At 51.4% G+C, this 23,099-nt stretch overlaps 1 protein-coding gene across 2 annotated transcripts in view; it reads right to left on the bottom strand.

The window, feature by feature from the left end:
- Positions 1-22,830, bottom strand: part of LOC112645472 (Fc gamma binding protein) — a 38,960-nt gene extending 16,130 nt beyond the window's left edge. The window contains exons 1-10 of one of the 2 annotated variants that reach the window (XM_035699850.2): positions 22,679-22,830; positions 19,761-20,984; positions 17,666-18,015; positions 13,828-14,398; positions 11,217-11,821; positions 9,223-9,790; positions 5,854-6,446; positions 2,810-3,401; positions 2,490-2,689; positions 723-864 (exon numbers count right to left, since the gene is read on the bottom strand). In XM_035699850.2, coding sequence (XP_035555743.2) covers positions 723-864; positions 2,490-2,689; positions 2,810-3,401; positions 5,854-6,446; positions 9,223-9,790; positions 11,217-11,821; positions 13,828-14,398; positions 17,666-18,015; positions 19,761-20,984; positions 22,679-22,733 — 4,900 coding nt within the window. In that variant the 5' untranslated portion in view covers positions 22,734-22,830. The remainder of the gene's footprint in view (positions 1-722; positions 865-2,489; positions 2,690-2,809; positions 3,402-5,853; positions 6,447-9,222; positions 9,791-11,216; positions 11,822-13,827; positions 14,399-17,665; positions 18,016-19,760; positions 20,985-22,678) is intronic. The other variant, XM_049095255.1, reaches the window with a different exon arrangement.
- Between the last annotated feature and the right edge of the window lie 269 nt (positions 22,831-23,099).

The following is a 23,099-nucleotide window of genomic DNA, read 5'->3' as shown; positions in this document are numbered from 1 at the left end:
TGCCCTTCAACCTGAGAAACCAGTCCTGGGTCGGGGGAGCTCTGTGACTCAGATTTATTGGTGTGGGGAGGGGGGTGTCCCATGTCAGACTATTTCCCTATAAGTCCTGATCCTCCTTTGAGGAGGGCCCTGTATTCTAAGATCCCAGTCTGGTGGGGTCTCTGCTTGAGACCTCAAGCCTATGCTTTCTATCTCTGTCCCTGTGGGTCCCAGTCTCCCCTGCCTTGAAGGGGAGATGATGTTAGATGCCTTGAGCCTAATCTTGCGTACCAGCGGTCAGTGAACCTTGGCACAGCCAGCTGTCTGTTTTTATAAATATCAGAGTTTCACTGGCGCCTCATCCCCTTGCTTACATAGTCTATGGCTGATTTCATGCCTCGATGGCAGAGTTGAGTTATGACTGCGCCTACAAGGCCTGCAAGTTTGAATGTTTGCCATCTGGCCCTTTAGGGAAAAAGTTTTCCTGTCCTTGCCTTATGTCCAGGGTCTGTGACATTGCCCCCAGGAAACCTAGCCCTGAGGCTCCCCACAGCCTGGATTCTACCATAAAAGTCCCTGCCTCCTGGCCTGGAGGCTCTCTGCCCCCCGCCCTGGGAATCCCAGCCTCGGAGGGCCCCAGGTTGAGACCCCAATCTTTACTCCTCCGTACCTTTCACTGTGAAAATCAGGATTTGCATCACCCTGTGCTCCCAGCCCCCCTGAGGCCGGCCCCAGCCCAGCACCTTTGGTGACGCAGCTCAGGATGCCTCCCGAGGGCTCGCACACCTGTCCTGGCTTGCAGCTGTGGGCCTGGCACACCACGCCTTGTCCGGCATGGCACACACACTGCTGCTGGCAGTTGTCAGTGAGTATCGTCTGGTTCGGCTGTGGGGACAGAGGGCAACGGCCATGAGGGTGGGAGCTGACACTGGCAGACAGAAGATCCAGAGAACACAAAAGGGACATCTTTCAGCAGGGTGGCCCCTTGTCTGTGGACCTAAAGCACCGTATGGTCCTGAGGTCAAATTCATTCATTCACTCATTCACTTTTCCAAAACCCCCACTAAATGTCTGCTGTCTATGAGAAGCGGTGTGACATACCAATTAAGAGCAAAAGCTCTGGAGCAAACTGCCTGGGTCTGAAGCCTGTTTCTGCTGTTTCCAAACTGTATCACTCTGTGTAAATTACTTAACCTCTGGATAACTCTGTTTCCTCATCTGTAAGCTGCTGATAATATAGCACCTACCTAGAAGAGTATAACTTCGTTAATAATACAGAAGAAATGAAAAGGGAGGGTTTTTTTTTCTTTTCTTTTCTTTCTTTTTTTTTTTTTAATAATCTAGGTTGGAGTTGAAACAAGATGGGGAAAATGTGGTTATCACTAAAGCTGTGTAATAAGCTCATGGGGATTTATTACACTGTTCTCTTGACAGAAGTCAAACATGGCGGGAGCATGTTTGAAAATTTTCTTAATAGGTCAGCCCAGTGGCTCGGCGGTTTAGCGCCGCCTACAGCCCAGGGCGTGATCCTGGAGTCCCGGGATCAAGTCCGCGTCAGGCTCCCTGCATGGAGCCTGCTTCTCCCTCTGCCTGTGTCTCTGACTCTCTCTCTCTTTCTCTCTCTCTCTCTCTCTCTCTCTGTCTCCTCTCTGTGTATTCTCATGAATAAATAAATAAAATCTTAAAAAAAGAGAAAATTTTCGTAATAAAAATTTCATACATACAAAAAAGTTCATACCAAAATTTCATAATAAAAAGTTCACACATACATATATATTTCGGAATAAAAAGTTCATCACAGGGCACCTAGATGGCTTGGTGGTTGAGTGTCTGCCTTTCGCTCAGGTCGTGATCCTGGGGTCCTGGGATCTAATCCCGCATTGGGCTCCCTCCAGGGATCCTGCTTCTCTCTCTGCCTGTGTCTCTGCCTCTCTCTGTGTGTCTCTCATGAATAAATAAAATCTTTAAAAAAAAGATTCATCACACATATCCTGTGCACATAGCACTGAAAGCCATAACTGGCACATAATGAGCACTGTCTACCTATTCACTCTTATTACTGCTTTAATTTGTATGAGGCGACAGCAGAGAGGGCCCTTGCACAGAGCTTGTGGTCCTTTGAGGGAGACTGACTTTAGACACACAGTCAAATCAAAGAAAAAGGAGTAAGTGCATGAAGGTGGGAGAAGGAAGCAGATGGAGTTACCTGCTGTGTCACACAGATGGTCTAGACTTGTGGAATCAGGGAAGGATTTGAAGTTGTAGGGCCCATGGCCATATTGAGAAGAGTCTCCCCACTGCCGTGGGGAAGGTGGCCCAAGGGAGAAAAGTGAGGGTGTGGAGACAGCAGCGGGGAGATGGCAAATGGGACAGCAGTGGGGCCACGAAGAGGGGAAGGGATGGGTGGGAGAGACATTCAGGAGGCCAAGTGGGGGGCTGTGGGGTAAGGGGCAGTGGAATGGGGTCTGGTGCAAGGCCCTGGGCTCTGCCTGCAATGACAGGGTTCCTACCTCATAGTAGATACCGTTGTGGTAGCAGCCACATTGCTGGATGGGCACGCAGGCCAGGCCGTCATTGAGGAAGCCGGGGTCACACTGGCAGCCCTCGGCACAGCTCTCTGGGCACTGCGGGGGTGCGCTGAGTGCGGAGCAGCCCAGGGAGCAGGTGTCTGCACAGACCTCGTAGTGGCTGTTGGGGGGGCACTCCATCGCTGCAAAGAGGGAGTTCTTGTCAGGGCCCCCTCCCAGGAGCTCTGTGGGAGGGGCTGCAGGGCCCCATGTCTGCCCCTTCTATGCCTCAGTCACCCCCCATTCCTCTGCCCCTTACTCACGACAGAATGATTCGGTCCTCCAGGGTTCAATATCGCCTCCAGCCGCCTGGCAAGCACTCACGTAGGCATGGATGTTGCTGCAGAGAATGCTCTCATTCCCACCACCCAGGCAAAGATCAAAGATACAATCTTTTAAGGGACCTTGGGGATCAACCAGCTTGTGGCAGGCAGCCAGAGGCCCATTGGGGCTGGTGAGGAGCCCACAGAACTTCTCCTGCTTGTACTTCTCCTGCAGCTCAGGTGGACACTCAGGGCTCGAGTTGCAATCTTCGCCGGGCTTGCAGGTGGGCGGCGGCAGGCAGGGAGAGCCTGGCACTGCCTCCTCCCAGGAGTTGCCAAAGTCAGTAGAGCTGCCTGCCTGTGAGCCGTCTGGCTTCTGGAAGTCATCCTTGGAGTCACCATTGTAGTTCCCACACAGGCCATGCAGCTGCTGGTAGTAGTTCCCTGGGACTGTGACCCGCACATTGTACACGAGGTCATAGGCCACACGTAGGCCAAAGTCAGTATTGATCACGACGTCCGAGCCATGCTGGGAGGCGCGGATCCGGCCCTGGGCCAGTACCACAGGAAGCCTCATGTCCACACCGTTCACCTGGGAGGCAAGAGATTCCACATGTCAGAGGGTGCACTTTGGGAGGGCAGACGCTAGTTCAAGCCCCTGCCTGACACTGGGGATCCACGTGACCTCACCTCTCTGGGCCTTAGTTTTCAAATTTGTAAAATGGGCATAATGGTCAGGTCTTATAGCAGGCTGAATGGTGGTCCCCAAAGGATATGTCCACCCAGAACCTGAATATAATCTTTTTTTTTTTATAATCTTATTTGGAATAAGAGTCTTTGCAGATATACTTAGGGTCATCATCCCAAGATCACCCTGGATTCAGGTGGGCCCTATGCCCAAGGACAAGTTTCTTTATATAATGACGAGAGCCAGAAAAGGGGACAGACAGAAGAAAAAAGGCCATGTGAAGACAAAGACGGGGCACCTGGGTGGCACAGTTGGTTGAGTGACCGGCTCTTTGTTTCAGCTCAGGTCTTGATCTTGGGGTCTTGGGATCGAGCTCTGCATTGGGCTCTGTGCTCAGCATGTAATCTGCTTGAGATCCTGTCTACCTCTCCCTCTGCCCCATGTGCTCTCTCTCTCTCAAATAAATAAATAAAATAAAATAAAAAGAAAAAAAAAAAAAGACCAAGACCAGGATGGGAGTGTCCTGGCCATGAGCCAAGGAACACCTGGAACCACCAGAAGCTGAAAGAGGTGAGGAAGGAGCCACCCTCATGGAGTCTTCAGAGGGAGGGCAGCTCTCACCGACCCCTTGAATTTGGACTTCTGGTCTCCACGACAGTGAGCAAACAAATTTCTGTTGTTTTATGCTGCCACGCTTGTGGTAACTTATTTCAGAGCCATAGGAAGCTGATGCAAGTCTCGATGGAGTAACAAGCTTACCAGCTACCTTTCGTTCACCACTTGCTGATCAATAATGCAGTGATGGACTCCAGAGCCACCTGCCTGGCTTCCAACACAGCTCTGTCCCTTCCTCTTCCTGTGACTCTGTGCAGGTGAGAGACACCTCTCTGTATTTGTTTCTTCATCTACTGAATGGGAGGCAGGGTGGACTGGCAGGATTATTCAAGCGGACATTTGGAAAGTGCTGAGAAATGTGTCCGGCACAGGTATTCTGGGAGCATTTGCTAGTATTGTGAACTGTTTGGAAGTTTTTATTTTGACAAGTGAGTGCTAAGGCTTTAAGCATTAGTGAGTGGAGCATTAGGCTAATGGGAAATGAACTTCAAACCCCTGAGCTGAGAACCAGTGGTTTCAAGTTGAAGACTGATGGTCACCAACAAAGCCTTAGAAATCCACCTCTGAATAACACGCTTGCTCATCCTTCCTGAATGTAGACACAGTGAGCATCAGATTCTTTGGGAAGTGTAAGGAATCAGAGGAGAAGGCAGGAGGAAGACACTCTCCTGGCCGAGGCTCCTTAAAACATAGTCACCTGCCATACTTCCCAAGCAGGGACTGGGAATGGTTAGGGACCAGAGACATATCTCTGTGTCTCAGTTTCCTCATCTGTAAAGTGGGGGCTATGATAGTTTCCACTTCATGGAGAAGCTGGGGGATTCAGTGAGATGCAAATGACAAGAACACCAACCACCCCTGTATTCAGAGCCAACTCTATGTCAGGCACTCTCCTAGGAACGTGGGCAACCTCAGGGAGTGTATGCAAGCATCTAACCCATGGCCAGTGCACAGGGGGCAGCTGAAAAAGTCAGCTCTTTGTCAGCATCCTCATCATCAATACTTTGTGGATACAATGGTCATGAGCCCCCATTTTAGTGGGATCCCTGGGGAGATCTCTCCACTTTCCATATGAGACCAAATCCTTCTCAGAAAGCACCATGGTGTGCACCATTGGCACTGTCCCCTGGCATGTTGTCCTGGGTTCAAGTCATGCCTTTGCTGAGGCACTTTGGGCCAGTGATGGGACCTTCTCCTCTAAAGAATAAAGCGAATCATGTACATCCAGTTGCAAGGATGAAATGACACTGTGGATGTGAAGTGTTTAGTGGCCAATAAGATCTAGGGTAAAAGCCATAGCTGCTGTTACTATTGTTATTATGGTTGCTGAGGGGTGATGGGGTCACCCCCAGATCGTCCTCTGTCCTTGAACCTTTCTCATCCCTGAACTTGTCCAGCCTCTGATTGCATTGTGTTGCTGGCCAGGAGACAAGGGAGGCAGCTGGAGCAGGGACCAGGTGCAGGGAAAAGGAGGAGGAGGTCGGGAGAGGTGTTCAGAGGGAATAGGCAAGGGCAGGAGAGGAGAGCCTGAGGAGCACATGGAGGGGGAAACTGAGCCACATGGGAGCAGGTCCCAGGTCCCCAAGGCCTCCTGACTCCTCGGCTCCCCACTTGGGGCACCCACTCTCCTCAGGGATCCCATGCCTCCCACATCCACTGCAAGCTCTGAGCCCCATGTCCCACCCACACAGCATGCTCTATCCCAGGCCCCCTCCCCTTCGTGTTCCATCACTGCTCTCACCGTGACCTTCCAGTGATTTTGCTTCAGCACCAGGGTGAAGTTAGCCACCTGCACGGTGATCACCCTAGTCACACTGACTCTCCCATTGCCCCAGGCTGCATTCTCCTGCAGGACGGCAAATTGCTGCAGCCCGGGTCGGGTCACGTTGGTCCGAGACAGCACGTACACGCAGGTGCCCATGAAGTCGTAGCGACGGCCGTCGAAGGTGGTGTAATGGGGGTCTCCCGATGCTTGGCAGGTGGCCGAGCCCACAACCACGCAGTCCAGGATGCCACCAGATGGCTGGCAAGCCTCGTGTGGGCCACAGGAGGAGGGATTACAGGACACCAGGCCGCCCTCCTGGCATTGGCAGAGGGAATCGCACCCAGGTCCAGGGCGGAAGGTCTGACCTGGCGGGTAGTAGACGCCCTGGTAGGTGCAGCCACAAGAGGGCAGGGGCACACAGGACTCACCACTGAGTGCAAAGCCCTCGTCGCACACACAGGCTTCGTGGCAGTCAGAACCACAGCCCCCGGGCACTGGGAGATCTCCACAGGACATCGGGCAGCCACGGGAACATGCCTCATAGTGGCTGTTGGGAGGGCAGCTCAGAGCTGCAGGGAGAGCAATGATGAGCATTAAGAATTTCTGCTTCTGGGTAACACACGTACAGGCACACACTCGCTCACACACTCACATGTAAGCCGTCTAGCTTCAAGGAGCCCCTCTGTTCAGTGGGGCCTGCGGGATAGATTATTTCATAATTAATCCAACTTGACTGTAATTTGTGGTTATCTGTAATGTCTTTTTTTTTTTTTAAGATTTTATTTATTTATTCATGAGAGAGACAGAGAGGCAGAGACACAGGCAGAGGGAGAAGCAGGCTCCATGCAGGGAGCCCGACATGGGACTCGATCCTGGGTCTCCAGGATCACGCCCTGGGCTGAAGGTGGCGCTAAACCACTGAGCCACCCAGGCTGCCCTGTAATGTCTTTAAGAACATATTTTAAACATGTAAGTGCATATACAGTGTGTATATGTGATTGATGCAATGTGTTTGTGAACATAGTGGTTTCAGTTTCTTCATTCTATCATGATATAGTAGTAGTAGTAATTATGTAGTAAATTGAAATATTTGGCCCATTTTGTAAGGAGGAAAAAATAATTCCCGTTCCTCTCTCCAAACTCCAGCCATTCCAGAATATAAGGTGATTTCCTTGAAATAAAACAAAAAAGCCAAGACTAAGCCCAGTAAAACCTCTATCTGTGCTGATATGATACCCATGAGTGGCCATTTAAATCTAAGTTAATTAAAGTTAAATAAAATAGAAGATTTAGTTCCTTGGTCACACCAGCCCCATTTCAAGTGCTCAATATGTGATTGGTATGTCCCTCAGGATAGCTCAGGGACAGAATATTTCCATCATCACCAAAGTTCTTTTAGACAGTGCTCTTCTAGATCTTATAGCCAGCTTACAAGAGAATGTGGGGACAGAGGGACAAGTTAAATAAAACAATGAAGAAGCAACCAGCCAAATCCAGAAAGGAGGAAATTCTGCAGGACAAATGACTTGATTTTTTCCAATAAATTAATGGCCCAAACAAAATGGATAGAGGGGCACACATGTGATAAAGCAAATATAGTAAAATGTAGACTGTAGAATGTAGGTGGCAAATGTATGGGTATTCATGGTAAAATTCTTGCAATTTTTATATACATTTGAAAAATTTTATAATAATATGTAGGAGAGAAAAGGAAAGTAGCTGTTACAGGATGAAAGTGATTTAAGTGGAGATGTTTACTGAAATATTTATGGGAAATTCATGCTCGAATTTGCTTTACAACATGTCAGCAAGGGCACCTGGGTGGCTCAGTGGTTGAGCATCTGCCTTCACCTCAGGGTGTGATTCCAGGGTTCTGGGATCGAATCCCATATCAGGCTCCCCGTGGAGACCCTGCTTCTCCCTCTACCTATGTCTCTACCTCTCTCTGTCTCTCAAAAATACATAAATGAAATCTTTAAAAAAATAAAATGTGTCAGGAATATAAAAAAACAAAAACAAAAACAAAGGGGTGGTAGAGGAACTGAGAATGGCATGATGCCCACAGTCATCAAAGCTGGTGCTGGGTAAGTCAGGCTCCACCCTAAGCCCCCCTCTGCCTGATGTCTGCATCCTCATAACCCAGTCTTCTACAACTGCCAAGGGGTACAATGGCAGGAGTAGTTTTAAGGAAATAGGAGATTCTCAGTTTCCACAAAGGCAACAGAATAAAGCGATTAACAGTACAAGTTCAGGAGCCAGCCTGCCTGGATGCAAGTCATGCTGCCCTGCTGTGCGACCTCAGGGAGATCACTTAATATCTCTGTAGTTCCAACTGCTCACTTTGTAAAATAGGAATAGGAGTGATCCCACCTCACAGGGTGGTGGTGAGAAGGAAATGAGAAAAATCCTTAGAAACTCTTAGAAGGGGAGCTGCATAGTAGGGGGTGTGCCACACGAATGCCACCCATAGCAATAGGGGTACTCTTCCTAAGATGCAAAGTCAGGCCATTGTAGACCATCCAGCCCTCATAGAACTGCCAGCAGGACTGCAAAGATAAACCATGCGGCCCAGACCAGGAGAACAGCCCAGCAGCCCACAGAATCATGAGAAACAATAACTGCTTATTGTTTTAATCCACTTTTAGCCTTGGGGATGTTGGTTACACATCAAAAACTAACTGGTGTGGTGATCAAAAAAGAGACTTTCATGTATGTAAGTATATTACGTTAGGTTAAATTCTGCTGGAACTAAAAATCATTGGAAGGTCAGTTCAGGAGAGTGAGATTTTTTTCCTGTTTTCTCCCCCATTATGTCCTCAGTGCATGGAACATAGTAGGTGTTCAACAAATATTTGTTGAATGAATGAATGACTATAAGTTAAGTTGAAGGAGAAAAAGAAACAATGTGACGTGACATGCATGTATTTATCATGTGTATTTCAGTGGACAGCATGTGTACCATCCAGTAAGATGTAAAGGAGTGAAGTGGGCCAGATGGTGACCAAGAACACTGGAGAGGGACCAGGCTTCTTCTAAGGGCAGCATTGCTACTCATCTCTGAATGACAGCTGCCACATAGGAATTAGACCCAGGGCCACCAGATATTCTGGGTCGTCTTACAAATATTTACTGCATCTGTGACTTCCTACCTGTCATGATCCCCAGGTGTGTAACTGAATCTTCCTAAGCCTCTGCTTCCTCATCTGTTAAATAGGTATAACCGCAGTCCCTACCTCAGAATATCTTTATAAGAATCACGTAGATTAATAATATTAATAGGTTAATGAATATTCATAAGGCCGAGCCCCCCCCCCCCCCCCCCCCGCTGTCACTCCCGGTACTCACGGCAAAGATTCTCACTCCTCCAGGGGTGCACAGTGGCCCCAGCGGCCTGGCATGCAGCAGCATAGGCGGCCAGTGCCTCACATAATGGCGCAGACTGGCCTGGCAGCAGGCAGCGGTCATAGACACAGTCGCGCAGAGCGCCCTGTGGATCTATCTTGCTGTGGCACTCCCGGAAGGGCCCCGTGGTGTCGGCAAGGATGCCACACTCCTTCTTGCTCTGCTGCTGCTGGGCCACCAGGGAATCCAGGTTGGGACAGTCGCCTGGCTCAGTTGCTCCACAGCCTGGCCTCGTCTCCTCCTGCCAGCTATTGCCAAAGGCCAGTGCATTGGGAGCTTGACCTCCACCCCGCAGAGCCAGGTCATCATTGGGGTTCCCATTGAAGTTCCCACAGAGCCCACACAGGGCCCCAGCATAGCTGCTGGGCACCTTGGCAATCACACGGTCATTCCAGTTGTAGGTGACAGTGAGGCCAAAGTCTGTGCGCACAACGGCATCTTGGCCCTGGCGGAACACCTGCACCTGCCCGTTGGCTGCCTGGAGGGGCAGGTGATGAAGGATGCCATCCACCTGGGCAGAGATGAAGGAGATCCAAGGGGTCAGGGTATTCATGGCTTTGTGTCCCACCCTTCACACACTTGGCTCCAAATATTCTGAATTCCTTGCTATTCTCTTGAGCACATTATTCTTGGTTCCACTTCAGGACCTTTGCACTTGCTATCCCCTCTGTGTAGCTCACCATCTACCTCTCTTCAGCCTTCAACTATCAGCTTAAATCCAAATCTCTAACTCATGGACTTCAGAGCCTACGGGACCTGTCTCCCCATAACCTCCTCAACCTTACCATCTCCCACTCCACCCGCCCCCCCCCCCCCCCCCCCCCCCGCCTCACTCATTCTGCTACAGCCATACTGGCTTTCTTGTTATTCCTCTCAATTTAGTCCAACCTTAGGGCCTTTTCACTTTGCCAAGAACATCACCCAACACTTTTCTCCTGGCTGCTTCCCCTTCAGCCTTTGGGACTTGGTACAAAGCCAGAGCCACTTTGGCTCTGTCCACCTCTATGTCTGCATCACCTGTCACAGTGCTCACCCAGTCTCCTTGGTGTCACCCTGAACACCACCTCATGGCCTTTGCACTTGCTATGCCCTCCCACTAGGATACCACACAGCACTTTTTAGTTGGCCAATGCTACTTCAGCTGTGGGTGTTAGCTTTGATCCAAACCCCTTACGATGGCCTAAGAGGCTCTAGGTGATCTGAGCCTCACTACTCTCCAATTTTGTTCTCTGGTACCATCCGTCCACACCCCTGCAACTCCAGCCAGGCGTTCTCACTTTCTCCTGGACTCAGTGAGCTCAGCTCAGCTTCAGGGCCTTCCCTGTGCCTTCTGCTTGTGACATTCCTATCCCCTTCCACGTCCCTATTCTTTGTCTGGTGGCCTCCCCATGATTGTTTACGTCTCAGCTTAAAATAGAACCCCTCTGCCCACCAGGCCCTGCTTATCTCCACTTTTCTCACCTAGTTTCCTATCAACCTCTCTATTCCACACTTCCAGCCTCACTCTCAGGTCCAGCTGCACGGCTCTGTGCTGTTCTCCTGTCTCTTCAAGCTCAGTTCAGCGCAGCCTTTGCACCTGCTGCTTCCTGTGCCTAGGAACCACCACTCTTGGCCTGGTGGTCTCTTCCTTGTCCTTTGGTTTTGGTTTAAATCAAAATCTCCATTGTAGGCATTCCCTTCATCATCCCCTCCCTCCATTCCAGCCCCATGGGCCTTCTGGCTCTTCCTCTGCCCCTCTGGTTTGTTCTTGCCTCAGGGTCTTTGCACTTTCTCCTTCTGCCTGTAATACTCTCCCATCCACTTCTGTCCCTGCCTGTCCCATCTGTCTCCTCAGGAGTGGCAATAGGATGTAGTGGTTAAGAGAGTATGAACTTCACTCCCTAAGGGGGATTTCCTGCCCCCACCCTACTGGCCCCCCAGGGTCCTGGGTCACTCACCAGCACTTGCCCAGGGTACTCCCGGCGCACGATCACATTCACGCCATGGGCCTCCACGCGTACGGCACGCGTGTAGCTCACAGTCTGGCTGCCCCGGTGCTCGTTTTCCACCAGCACCCGAAAGGTGGGCAGCGCTGCAGCCTGGCCACACGATCCCACCAGCAGGTACGTGCAGGTGCCCATGAAGTCGAAGCGCCGGCCATCAAAGCTAACATAGTGCGGGTCTCCGGATGCCTGGCAGCTCCCAAAGCGGTCGGGGTAGCAACCCAGGAGGCCGTTCTGGACGCGGCAGCGCTCACCAGTTGGGCAGCCCTGTGTGTCCTTGCAGCTCACCTGCCCGGTGGCACCGTTGCAGGTGCAGAGCCGCCTGCACTGCTCGTCCTCCCACACCTGCTGGTCCGGAGCAAGCGGGCGGCCTTGGAAGGTGCAGCCGCAGGACGAGGCCTTCACACAGGAGCCACCGCTGGACACGAAGCCTGGGAGGCACACGCAGCCCTCCACGCACGGGAGCCCGGAGCAGTTGGCAGGCGCTGCCTGGGAGTTGCAGGTGGCGGGGCAGGCGGGGCCGCAGTGCTCATAACGGCTGTTGGCTGGGCAGGACAGGGCTGCGGAGGGGGGAGACAGAGATGGGGAGGGGGCTCAGGCCAGCACGAGGGGCTGGGTGGCGTGCTCTGTCGGGAAGGACTCAAAGGGACTTCCCTCCTGACACTCTCCTCCTCCCCCAGAGCTCCCCAGGGCATTTCCATCCCTCCTGGTGTGGGGTCCCAAACCTGAGAGACATAGTTAACTCCTTTCCTCCTCTGTTCACGGACAACCAATCTGTCAGTAAATCCTGGGAGCTCCATTGTCAAAATCTATCCAGAATCTGCCCCCTTCTATTGCCATCATCCCCATCCTGGTCTGATCCCCCCACAAGCAGCTTTCTGCCCGGTGTCCCCCAACAACCCCATTCTGCTTTCGCAGGCCAGAGACACCCTGCGAACACCAGTGGCATCCTTCTGCTCAGAGCCCTCTTGTGGTGCTATCTTAGGGGAAAAGCTCAAGTCTTCCTGGTGGCCCACAAAGCTCTCCATCATCTGCACCCATCATCTCTCTCTTCAACTCCTCTCACTCTCCCTTTGGTTCACTCTGTCCCAGACACAAGGGCTTCCTCATGGGTCCTCATACTCCTCATACTCCTCATGGGTCCTCAGGGCCTTTGCATTAGCTATTTCCAGTATCTGGATCGGCCACTCCTCAGAAAGCAATGAAGCATGTAAGAAAGCTACTGGAGGCCAGATAGCCTGGGTTCAAATCCTGGCCTCTCCTGCTTAGCTGTGTGATTGTGAGCAAATGATTCCAATTGCCCTGTGCCTCCGTTTCCCCATCAGTAAAACGAGATAGTAACAGTACTGATCTCACAGGGCTCTGAGGAGTAAATGAGTTCATCTATGCAGAGACAGCCCATAGCATCATTACTACTTAGCTGACTCCATTGTCTTATCCTGCTCTCGGCTCCCAATGTCGCCTCCACAGAAAGGGGAGCACCCTCTTTGTGAGCCTCCCATTTGCTCTTATTACATGAACTTCATTTCTGTTGCTCTTTGAAGATATTCCATGGTTTACTACTTACTGTATGTCTCCCCTGCTAGGATATGAATTCTGTGAGAGTGGGGATCTGGTCGGCCTCAATCCCCCTCTCCCTCCCGACCCCGATTCGACAGCAACAAGGACAGAGTCTGGCCCACAGGAGGCACTGGATAACTCCGGCTGGTGTCTACCCAACAGTGAGATGAGGACGGAGTACTGACCAAGACAAACCCCATGCGGCCTCAGTGTCTCCCCAGACTTCCTCCTCCAGAGTCCCCGTCTCAAGCCCCACACCTGGGCCTGGACACCTCCTTTTCCCTGTGCATAGATGTCATGTATCCTGAAAATTTCTTGGGGAGTTTCACAAGGGCAGGGGCAGGTGTGTGCTGGTCCTTACTGTGCCCATCATCAGCAGAGGGGTGGGGCGAGATAGGGGCTCAGGGAATGTTTTGGGATGAATGAATGAATGAATGAATGAGTGAATGAATGATTAAGTGGATGGCCGTCTGACTAAGGAGCCTGGACTTTATCCAGAGGGCATCAGGGAGTCACAGAAGGGCTTTGAATGAAGGGATGTTCACATTTCTGCTTTGGAACTCTGGGGACTACCTCTCATACCAGCTTTTGCACATGCTCCTCTCTCAGCCTGGAACCCATGTCCTGCTGCCCCTTTATTCTGCCCAGTTTCAGTTCCTCCTACAGGTTTCAGATTGGGCATCCCTTTCTCTAGGAAATCCTCCCTGACCCCCTACCCCCAGGCTGAGTCAAGAAGTTTTCCTGATTGCCCATGGCCCTCTGGACTTCCTCCATTCTGGCCCTGACCACTCTGCCCCAGCCTTGCCGAACTCAGCAGGGAACACCCTAGTGGTCAGTGTCTAGTAGTGACTGTCTGCCCCAACCTTAGGCTCACTATGTGCACAGTGACATCTTGGCCATCCTCCCGGTGTCCCTGACATGGTCCAGCTTCAGGCTGAAGTGCTTAGAGATTGAGTCCTCTGCCTCCCACCACGGGCTCCCAGCCCACACCAAGGGCATCACTCACGACAGTTGGCTAGTGGCCTCCAGTTCCCGACAGAGATGCCAAGCCCCAGACAGGCCTGGGCGTAGGCGCTGAGGCTCCGGCACAAGCTGGCCCGGTCCCCATTGAACACACACAGGTCGTACACACACTCCTCCAGGAAAGGCCTCGGGGGCAGGGCACTGTGGCAGGCAGCAAAGGGGCCATCGGGCTGGGTCAGCATGCCACAGAGACGGTTGCCTTCGTAATGCTGGGCCTGGCCTGGGGTGCAGGAGGGACAGTCGTTCTGGCAGCCATCGTCACACAGGTCATCCCCATCATCCAGCTTCCAGCTATTGGCAAACTCCACGGGGTTAGGTGCCAGCTCCAAGTCAGCGGTGAGGAAGTCATCGGCGGGGTCATTGTTATAGTTGCCGCACAGTCCGCACACCTGGTCTTGGAAGCGCACTGGCAGGCTCACGGCCAGCTGGCAGTCCCAGTCGTAGGTGACCACCAGCCCGAAATCCAGCTCCACCACGGCCCGTGTTCCACTCTGGTACACCCGCAGGCGACCCTCGGCCAGGGAGGCGGGCAGGCGCGAGCGCTGGTTGTCAATCTGCAAAGATGGGGGGGTGGAGGGGAGTTGGTGGTAAGATCCTGTGCAGTCTGGCCTTCACCCCTCAAACCTTCCCACTTGCTTCCCCTGTTCCGGTTGCCCTGGGATACCTTCTTCCTGTTGCTGCCACCCACCAAGGCTCTGGATCTTTGCCCTTGCATCCCTGTGGCCTAAAATGTTCTTCCACTAGATGCACACAAGGCTCACTCCCTGATCTCTTACAAAAGCTTTGTTCAGATGTCACCATGGCCGTGAGACCATTCCTGACCACTCTATTTTACATGGCAACCTCTCCCTACTCCCTACATCCCTTCCTTGCTCTATTTTTTTCCCCTATAGCTTCTAAGTTTCTAACATATAATTTACAAATTTCTCATGTTTATCATTTGCCTAATGCCATAGACTGTCAGCTCCATGAAGACAGGGATTTTTGTCTGCTTTCCTCACTGCTTCATCTCCAGCGCCTAGAACAGTACCTAGTAGAATAGCAAGTGCTCAATAAGTGAGTGAAGGCACCGCTGTGTTAAGTAAACATTCACCAGGCACTCCCTCTGTGCCTGGCCCTGGCTGGGAGATCCTGGGAGTGATGACCAAGATAACCCAGACCCTGCTCTTATGGGGCTCTCAGTCCAATGAGGGAGATAGATCTGTCACTATTAGATCAAAGTGACAGATCAGAGTGATCAGGAGAGTGGGAGTACAGGAGGTGGTGGGAGTACAGGAGGCTCTGGGAGTCCAGAAGAAGAGCCAGACTCAATCTAGCAGGTTGGGAGAGGCTTCCTGGAGGCAAGGACAGCTGAGTTGAGCTGAGCTATAAAGGATCAGTGTGGAGAGCCACAAAAACAAGGGGAAGGGTATTCTTTCGCAAATGTCCTGAGCGGGGAGAAGGCCTAACCGGAGGGAGGATGAGGAGGATGAGGAGCGTGTCTCTCTGTCCCTTGGGCCCAGTTTCCTCTTTCTGAGCATTTCTTCTTAATTCTCTCTTCACACATGCTTGTCTTAGCCAAGAGATATGAGAAAAGGAATAACAGGCAGAGGGGACTGCATGAACAAGGTCCAAAGGTAAGATAGATCTTCATTTGGTCAGTGAGTCAGGAATGCCCCTGTGTGTCCAGGTCCACACTGGGCAGTGCTGTGGGTATAGCAGTCACCGAGACACTCACAGGCTCTCAGCCCAGGGAGGCAAGTCATCTCCATTTTTAAATGACACAAGTAATATTTGTTCACTACAGGAAACTTATAAAATGTTCATGGGCAAAAATGAAAAAAGAGAAATCACCCATATTGCTGTGGACACACACACACACACAGAGGTACATTTATAAATCCAGTCAGGGCTTTTTCTACCTTTTAATTTGTATATTTTTTTCTTTTTAAATAATGGGACCATGCTGAAGTCCCCATTTCATGAACCTCTCTTTTCTCCTAGGAATCAATGTCTTGGGGACATCCCATCACAAGGAGCTCTAAGCCTTTGTCCAGTCACTGACCCCTCTGTAAGAATCTGACAAAAATAATAGGCCCTCTTTCCGAAAAACTTCACAGCATGTGCAAAATTCTACACATAATATCAAAGATTTGAAGTCTCTCTGAGCTTGTGGTCAATCCCTCTGGATCTTGAGAACACCTACTTTAATCCGCTTTAATCCGTTTGTTAATCTCACACTTTTACACTTGTAAAACAAGAGAGCTATAAGGATACTCAGTGCTTTGCTGTTTACCATCGTGAACAAAGCATCCATGGGGGGTGGGGATTGAGTTTACTGAATGAAGAGGCATCCATCCCATGCAGACCCGTGCAGATGTAAAGAAAACAACAACAAAAAAAAGGGGCAGCCCCGGTGGCGCAGCAGTTTAGCGCCACCTGCAGCCCGGGGTGTGATCCTGGAGACCCAGGATCGAGTCCCACGTTGGGCTCCCTGCATGGAGCCTGCTTCTCCCTCTGTCTGTGTCTCTGCCTCTCTCTCTCTGTGTGTCTCTATGAATAAGTAAATAAAATCTTAAAAAAAAAAAAAAGGCAGAGTCTCCCTTTATGTTGATATGGAAACAGCTCCGGAAGCTACCATACAGTGCAAAAAACAAAATGCAGAACAGAGCAGACAGTACAGAACTCTCGCTAAGAAAGAGGAGATGTAAGAATGTAGGTTTATATTGCTTCTATTGGTATCAAGAAACCCTAGGTAAAACGTCAAGAAGTCAGTAAAACTGGGGAATGGGGAATTTTGGCGGAGGGCAAGATAGCAGATGAAGACAGGAGTGACAGCCAGACCTTTCACAACGTGCCCTGTTTGTTTTGAGCTATGCCAACGCTTTACCTCTTTAAAAAAAATCCATCACAGCAACATGGAAGAAACTCTCATGTACTCTGCTGAGCAAAAGAATCTTCCCGCAAATGACTGCTTATAGTGTGTGATTCTGTGAATGTGAAGTTCTTGAGCGGGCAAAACTAACTATGGTGGAAAAACATCAAAACTATGGTTGCCTCTAAGAGTGGGTTGGGATTGTCTGGGAAGGGGCATGAAAGAATGTTCTGGAATGATGAAAACATTCTCTATCTTAATGGAGGTTTGGCTGCACATTTGTCAAAACTCCACGAACTTCAGATGTATGGGTTTTATTATGTGTACATTTGATATCAAAAGCAAACAAAACAATGTAAAACTATTGTATGAGGCAGAATGGCAAAGAAGTTAAGAATAGTGACTGTGGAGCCAGCCTGCCTGTGTTCCGAGCTCCATCTCTCACTGGCTCTGAGCCCTTGGGAAGTCACCCATCGCTCTGGACCTCAGTCTCTTCATCTAAAAGTGTTAATAATAATAATAATAATAATAATAATAATAATAATGCCTCACCTCTGGGTTGCTGTGAGCATTCCATGCATTAATACATAGAAAGCACTAAGAAACAAATCCAGCACGTAGCAAATGCGAACTGATTAGCGTTTGGTCACTTAAGATATTTCCCTTCGTTGGGCATTTTGTTTCCTATTCTTTTTTCCTTTTGCTATTACAAACTACATTGGCATAAAGTCTTTCCCCCTTAACCACATCTCTGAATATCCTTAAAATTTCCAGAAGTGGAATTGCTGGACCACAGGGATTCAAATCCTCCCTCCCCAGCCCCCACTTCTGTGACCCCCCCCCCTCGTTCTCTGTACCCTCCACCCCACAGCAAAGGGCCTGGATTTGGGGCCCTCCACCCAAGCTTTGCCTCCTCCTTCTCACTGGAAGTTCATAGGTATTAAACCTGAAGCTTCTGGATACTTACCCGAGCTAAGCCAACTTCCCCACGGACCAGAGATATCACGTGGCTATAGGCCCTCACGTTGACCAAGCCCACATAGGAGACCCGGCGACTGCCCCGGTGCTCATTCTTGGCTTCCACGCTGAAAGCAGGCAGGGTCTCGTCCTCGCTGCACAGCTCCACCATTGTATACAAGCACGTGCCCATCATGTCATAGCGACGGCCGTCAAAGGTGGTGTAGTGGGGGTCACCTTGGGCGCGGCAGGTGGCCACGGGCATCTCCACGCACTTGGCCTGCTCATCCACCACCTGGCATTGCTGCTGGAAAGTACACTGCAGGTCTTGGCAGGTGGGCTTCTCCTGGGATGGCACGGCTGGGGAGAGGAGGCAAGGTGGCAACAGGGAAAGTGTCAGGAGTATTCTGGAGCTCTCCTGGAGGGACTCTTGGAGCTCTCCTGCTGTGGAGAGTTTGGGCAGTTGCCTCACAACTACCCACTTGAGAAGTGGGGACACCGAGTTCCGAAATCCCAAGGGGAATGGCTGCCCAGACGTGACCCAACTCCAGGTATTCTATTTCTCTAGTTTGACACGGCTCAGCCCAGAAGAACTGGAAGGTAGTGAAGAAGGATGGGCAGGGATCATCGTGGAAATGTTCATTTTGGGGTTTTCTCTCCCTGTGACCCTTCCCCGTGCATTCCCACTCAGGTCAGAAGGCTAAGGAATCTTTTTAAAGGACAGAAAATGGAAGACAGAGACTGTTCATCAGAACAGAAATGACCGGTGGCTCAGGCTGCCTAGGTTAGAATCCTGGCTCTGCCGGTCAGCTGTGCGGCCCTGCACAAGTAATTTTAAACTCTCTGTTTGTAACAAGGGGGTGATAATGTTACATTCTTCACAGGGATATTTGGGGAGGAGGGTGTTGCCAGGCTTAAATAAGCTAAAATTAAGTAGGGTTTGGCCGAGGCGTTGAGTGTTACCTGTTATCGTGAATCACCTACCCCTTCTCGCTTTCTACTATTTAAGCACAAAGTGGCTCTTTGAAGTTGAGTACCTTGCATGCCCGCGGTTGGAGGGGGCATTTTTGCCAGTGCCGGGAACTCTAATGTCTAGGGTCCTAGCTTGAGGCAGGGAGTCTACAAAGGAAGAAATAGCTCTTCCTCCCCTGCCTTCCAGGGTACAAAAGCTCTTGCTTTCTGTCTGCTCATAATAACTTGCCAGATAACCCCTAAGAGCTTTATAAATGTCAACTCATTACTCCCCCGCTGCAATCCTGTGAAGGGGTATAGTTATCCCTGTACAGATGGGAAAACTGAGGCCCATAGAGGAGAGGTCACATGCCCAAGGGCACACAGTAGAGGTGGGATTGGAAGTCTGGCTTCAGTGTCCTCAAACCCCACATTGCCTGGGGGCGAACCCTCAATGAGCAGAGCCTAAGGTTAGGTGTAGGGCCAGGTCCTAGAGATTGACTCTATTAACACACACAAGACATCTAGAATGGTCTCTGGTATATTGAGAGAGAACTCCCCCCAACATGGTAGCTATTATTATTGTCATACTCTTAAGACCTCTTGAGTTGGGGCATGAACACTCCTATATGAGGTGTGGGAGTGAGAGTTAGCAGCTGGTATAGTTGCTAAAATATCAAGGTATTTCTAAGCTGGTGAGAAGCTGCCAGCCTGATCCCACCCCTCCCTTCAAAGATCCTTTCCTCTAGGCACCTTGGTTCTTTCCTAGGACTCTATCCCTAACTCCCCCCCATCCCACACACACACACAAAGCAATAGATAAAGGGCTGATGTCAGACACCTGCCAGCCACTGCGGGGGCTTGTAGGACCCTGCTGCAGTGAGTGCTCTGGCTGGCATCTCTTCTTATTGGTCAGGACCCTGGATCACACTTATTGCTAAATATGTAGGGGGTCTTAGAGGGGGTTGGGTAGGGAGGAGCTGGGAAGCCTTTGGGGAGGGGAGGATGGCAGAGAGGATGGAGGTGGGGTGGGGACAGCCCAGCTGAGCACGAAAGCCACAGGGGAGCAGGCGGGTGGGAAAAAGGAAAAGGCAAGCGAGCCAGCAAAGGGGTCACCAGGTGGACAGGGCCAGGGGTCACTTCCCATCACTTACTTCGGCCGCAGGCACCTGCTGTCCCATAGCTTACGGCCTGGAGCAGCCCGAAGGTGAGCAGCCCGAAGTTGGTAGTGGCCTCAAGCATGTGGATCTTGTCAGTAGGGCCAAGGTCCACTTCGGCATATGAGAACTCACTGCCAGGCACGGCTGTCCAGGAGACATCGGCCCCCATCCCGTGCCCATCCATGGTCAGCTCGTTAACCGCCTTTGTCTGTGCCATCACCAGAGCCAAACCCTTCGTGCCTGGCACAGTCTTCACCACATAGGCTGGGCAGTAGGCTGCCACATCTGGCACCAAGGCCAGGTGGGGGTCATAGGTTATTCCATCCCTGGTGGCGCCTGTGCCAAACTGCAGGACCTGGATGCCCACATTCGCCGACAGGTAGAGGGGCAGGTTTGGCCGGGTCTCAAACTCGGCCACATCGCCCGCCTGGAGCCCACGGGAGCCCGTGGTGCCCCCCTGATTGTAGGTCAGCTTCGTGGTCTGGCTGGCCACGACATAGACCAGATCGTAGCGGGACTGGGAGGACAGAGAGGGCACCACGTAGCGGGTGCCCCAGGCAGACGTGGGCAGCAGCTGCTCCACCACATGGTTGCAGTTAGTGTGTTTCTGGGCGCAGCTGTGGCCTGAGAACACAGCCACGGGGCTGCTGGCTGTGATCTTTGACCCCGAGAGTTCCGCTGTGCTCTGTACCTGGACCACCTCGTAGGGCTTCAGGGTCAAGCTTAGGACACTGCCCGCTGGGTAGAACTTGCCCTGGAATGTCGCTGATCCCTTCAGCTGAATAGTGACCGAAGCCCCCGCCGCCCCAACCACCACGGCAAACTCCTTGAGGTTCTTGGATGAGATGCTGGAAGGTGTGAGCACAAAATACTCAGTGCCCAGAGCATGGACAGGCCACAGCAGCGTCAGCTCTGCTGTATCGGGCTTTGTGTTTACAGCCTGCACAGAGATGTTGTGGTCAGAGGAGATCATCACCGAGTTTTGGAAGACCTTACTGCCGACCATCTCGGCCTTGGAACTGATGTTGACCGTGACTGACTGCCCAGGGTTCACTATGACATTCTGCACGGTGCCATCTGCGTGGCAGTGAATGGAGACTGAGGTGGGGCGGTCTGATAGACTGGAGAGGAGGAGTTGGAGAGAGGCCCGGTGGTACCCGGGCAGGTAGTTCTGCAGGAAGGCTGCAAAGAAGTCCACTGAGGTCCCCTGGGTCAACCCTGGGGGCAGAGAACACAGTTGTGGGGCTGCTCACCCAGTCCTCTCCCACAGAGAAGGAAGCCCTTGCATTGTGCCTAGAGACCATCCTATTGAAGTATTAATTCGAGCTTCCCCCCACCCCCACCCCTCCTTTCTTTCCTTTCTCCTTATTCACTGACCAGCTTTTCTGGCTTTTGTTTTCTAGAAGCCTGTACACTTCCAGCGGGGATCTCAAACAAATGCTGATGTGGCCAGGCAAGTGATGTAAACGTGGGAAACCATCTGGGTGCAAACCGGAGCATTCATACACCAAGGAAAGCGGGGTGTTGCTGCTAGCTTTAGCCTGTTATTATGATGGTTTATGGGCTCTTTTTCTTCTCTCTCTCTCTCTTTTTTTTAATGCCAGCTCTTAGCATTTTACCCGAGAAACTGGCTATTTGAATTTCCACATGAAATCTCCAACCTAAAATTGTTTTAAGTACTATGGGACCCAGGGATCCGTGGGTGGCGCAGCAGTTTAGCGACTGCCTTTGGCCCAGGGCGCGATCCTGGAGACCCGGGATCGAATCCCACGTCGGGCTCCCGGTGCATGGAGCCTGCTTCTCCCCCTGCCTGTGTCTCTGCCTCTCTCTCTCTCTCTCTGTGTGACTATCATAAATAAATAAAAATTAAAAAAAAAAGTACTATGGGGCCCAAACTGGCTGGATTCAGGTGCCAGTTTAGACTTCTGTCTTAATAAAACGTAGGGGGATGGCATCTGGGTGGCTCAGTGGTTGAGCATCTATCTGCCTTTGGCTCAGGGCGTGATCCCAGGGTCCTATGATGGAATCTGGCATCAGGATCCCTGCAGGGCTTCCCCCTCTGCCTGTGTCTTTGCCTCTCTCTCTGTGTTTCTTATGAATAAATAAATAAAGTCTTTAAAATAATAAAATAATAAATAAATAAATACATAAATAAATAAATAAATCTTAGGGGGTGGGATGTAAAGGGGGTTAAGGGAAGAAGGAGATTATAGGAGTGTTGACAACATGTCTCCTGGAAAGAGAGAGGAGTGGGTGCTTCTCAACACCCCAACTAGGAAGAGATTCTCCAGGGCTGGGAAGAGAGAGAGAAAAGGAGGGGAAGGATGAAGAGGACATGGGAGGAGATCTATAGGGTCCTGGAGAGAGTATGAGGTTATAGAAGGATTGTCTGCTGACTAAGGGGAGCCTGGAAGGACGTCCCCATGTCCCACAGGGTCAGAAGAAGACTTCCGAAGTGACCGAAGTGGACGCCGACTGATGACTAGAAGGCTCTGAGGCCCCATCCTTCCGCAGGTACTCTGGCTTCCCCGAGGCTCCTGGCCTGGGCATAAACCTCGGGAATCGGGCACCAAGCCCTTCCAGAATGACTTCAGTGAAATTTTCTACCACCTCAGCAGAAGGAGGCTCAGAGTCAGAACTTGAGTTGAGTTATAGAAAACTGAGAAAACGGTAGTCTCAAGGACTTAAATCTGGGGACCGCGGACTTCATTTGCTTTCTTCTAGGACAGGGAGAAAATGGGAGAATTCCACATTTCTCTGTAGAACCTAGGGGACCTCTCTCCCATCTCAGATAGCTTGGGGTGGCATTGGAGATGGGGCTGGGGAGGGCGTACAGATGGAACGTGCTGACCCCGGCAGGCAGAGTCCCCCAGACTTAGTGCAAGGACACGGATGGGATCTATCTGACTTACCGCACAGGAGGGTTGCTCCAGTCCAGAGGGCCCACCAGCTCCACAGGGAACCCATGTCTGCAGCAGGGAAAGAGAGGGGGTCATAGAAGGCCGGTCTGCCCCTCTGGCTGGGTGCTGTCCCAAAGAGGACAGAAGGGCCCAGGTTCAGGACCAGGGCCACCTGGGTACCAGGAAGGCTGAGGTGGGCTGGATCGAAAGGCCAGTGTGTGTGTGTATAGGGGAGTTAGGTATCCAGTGGGTCTGGTGGTGGGGATGGAGGAGTTGCCATGGAGGGCAGGACAGGACAAGGATGGGAGTTAGGTGTCTAGTGGGTTTGGTGGGGTTGGAGTGGGGAAGCCTGGAGCCAGGAGTTAGAGTAGGGGACCCAATGTTCCACTTCTAAAGGGGACCCCAGCCTCTCTCATCTCACCTGCAGGTCCCT

This window comes from Canis lupus, chromosome 1, assembly GCF_003254725.2.
Source record: "Canis lupus dingo isolate Sandy chromosome 1, ASM325472v2, whole genome shotgun sequence".
Taxonomy (NCBI): domain Eukaryota; kingdom Metazoa; phylum Chordata; class Mammalia; order Carnivora; family Canidae; genus Canis; species Canis lupus.
Note: the sequence above shows the minus strand (reverse complement) of the source record. Positions and strands in the feature narration are given on the sequence as shown.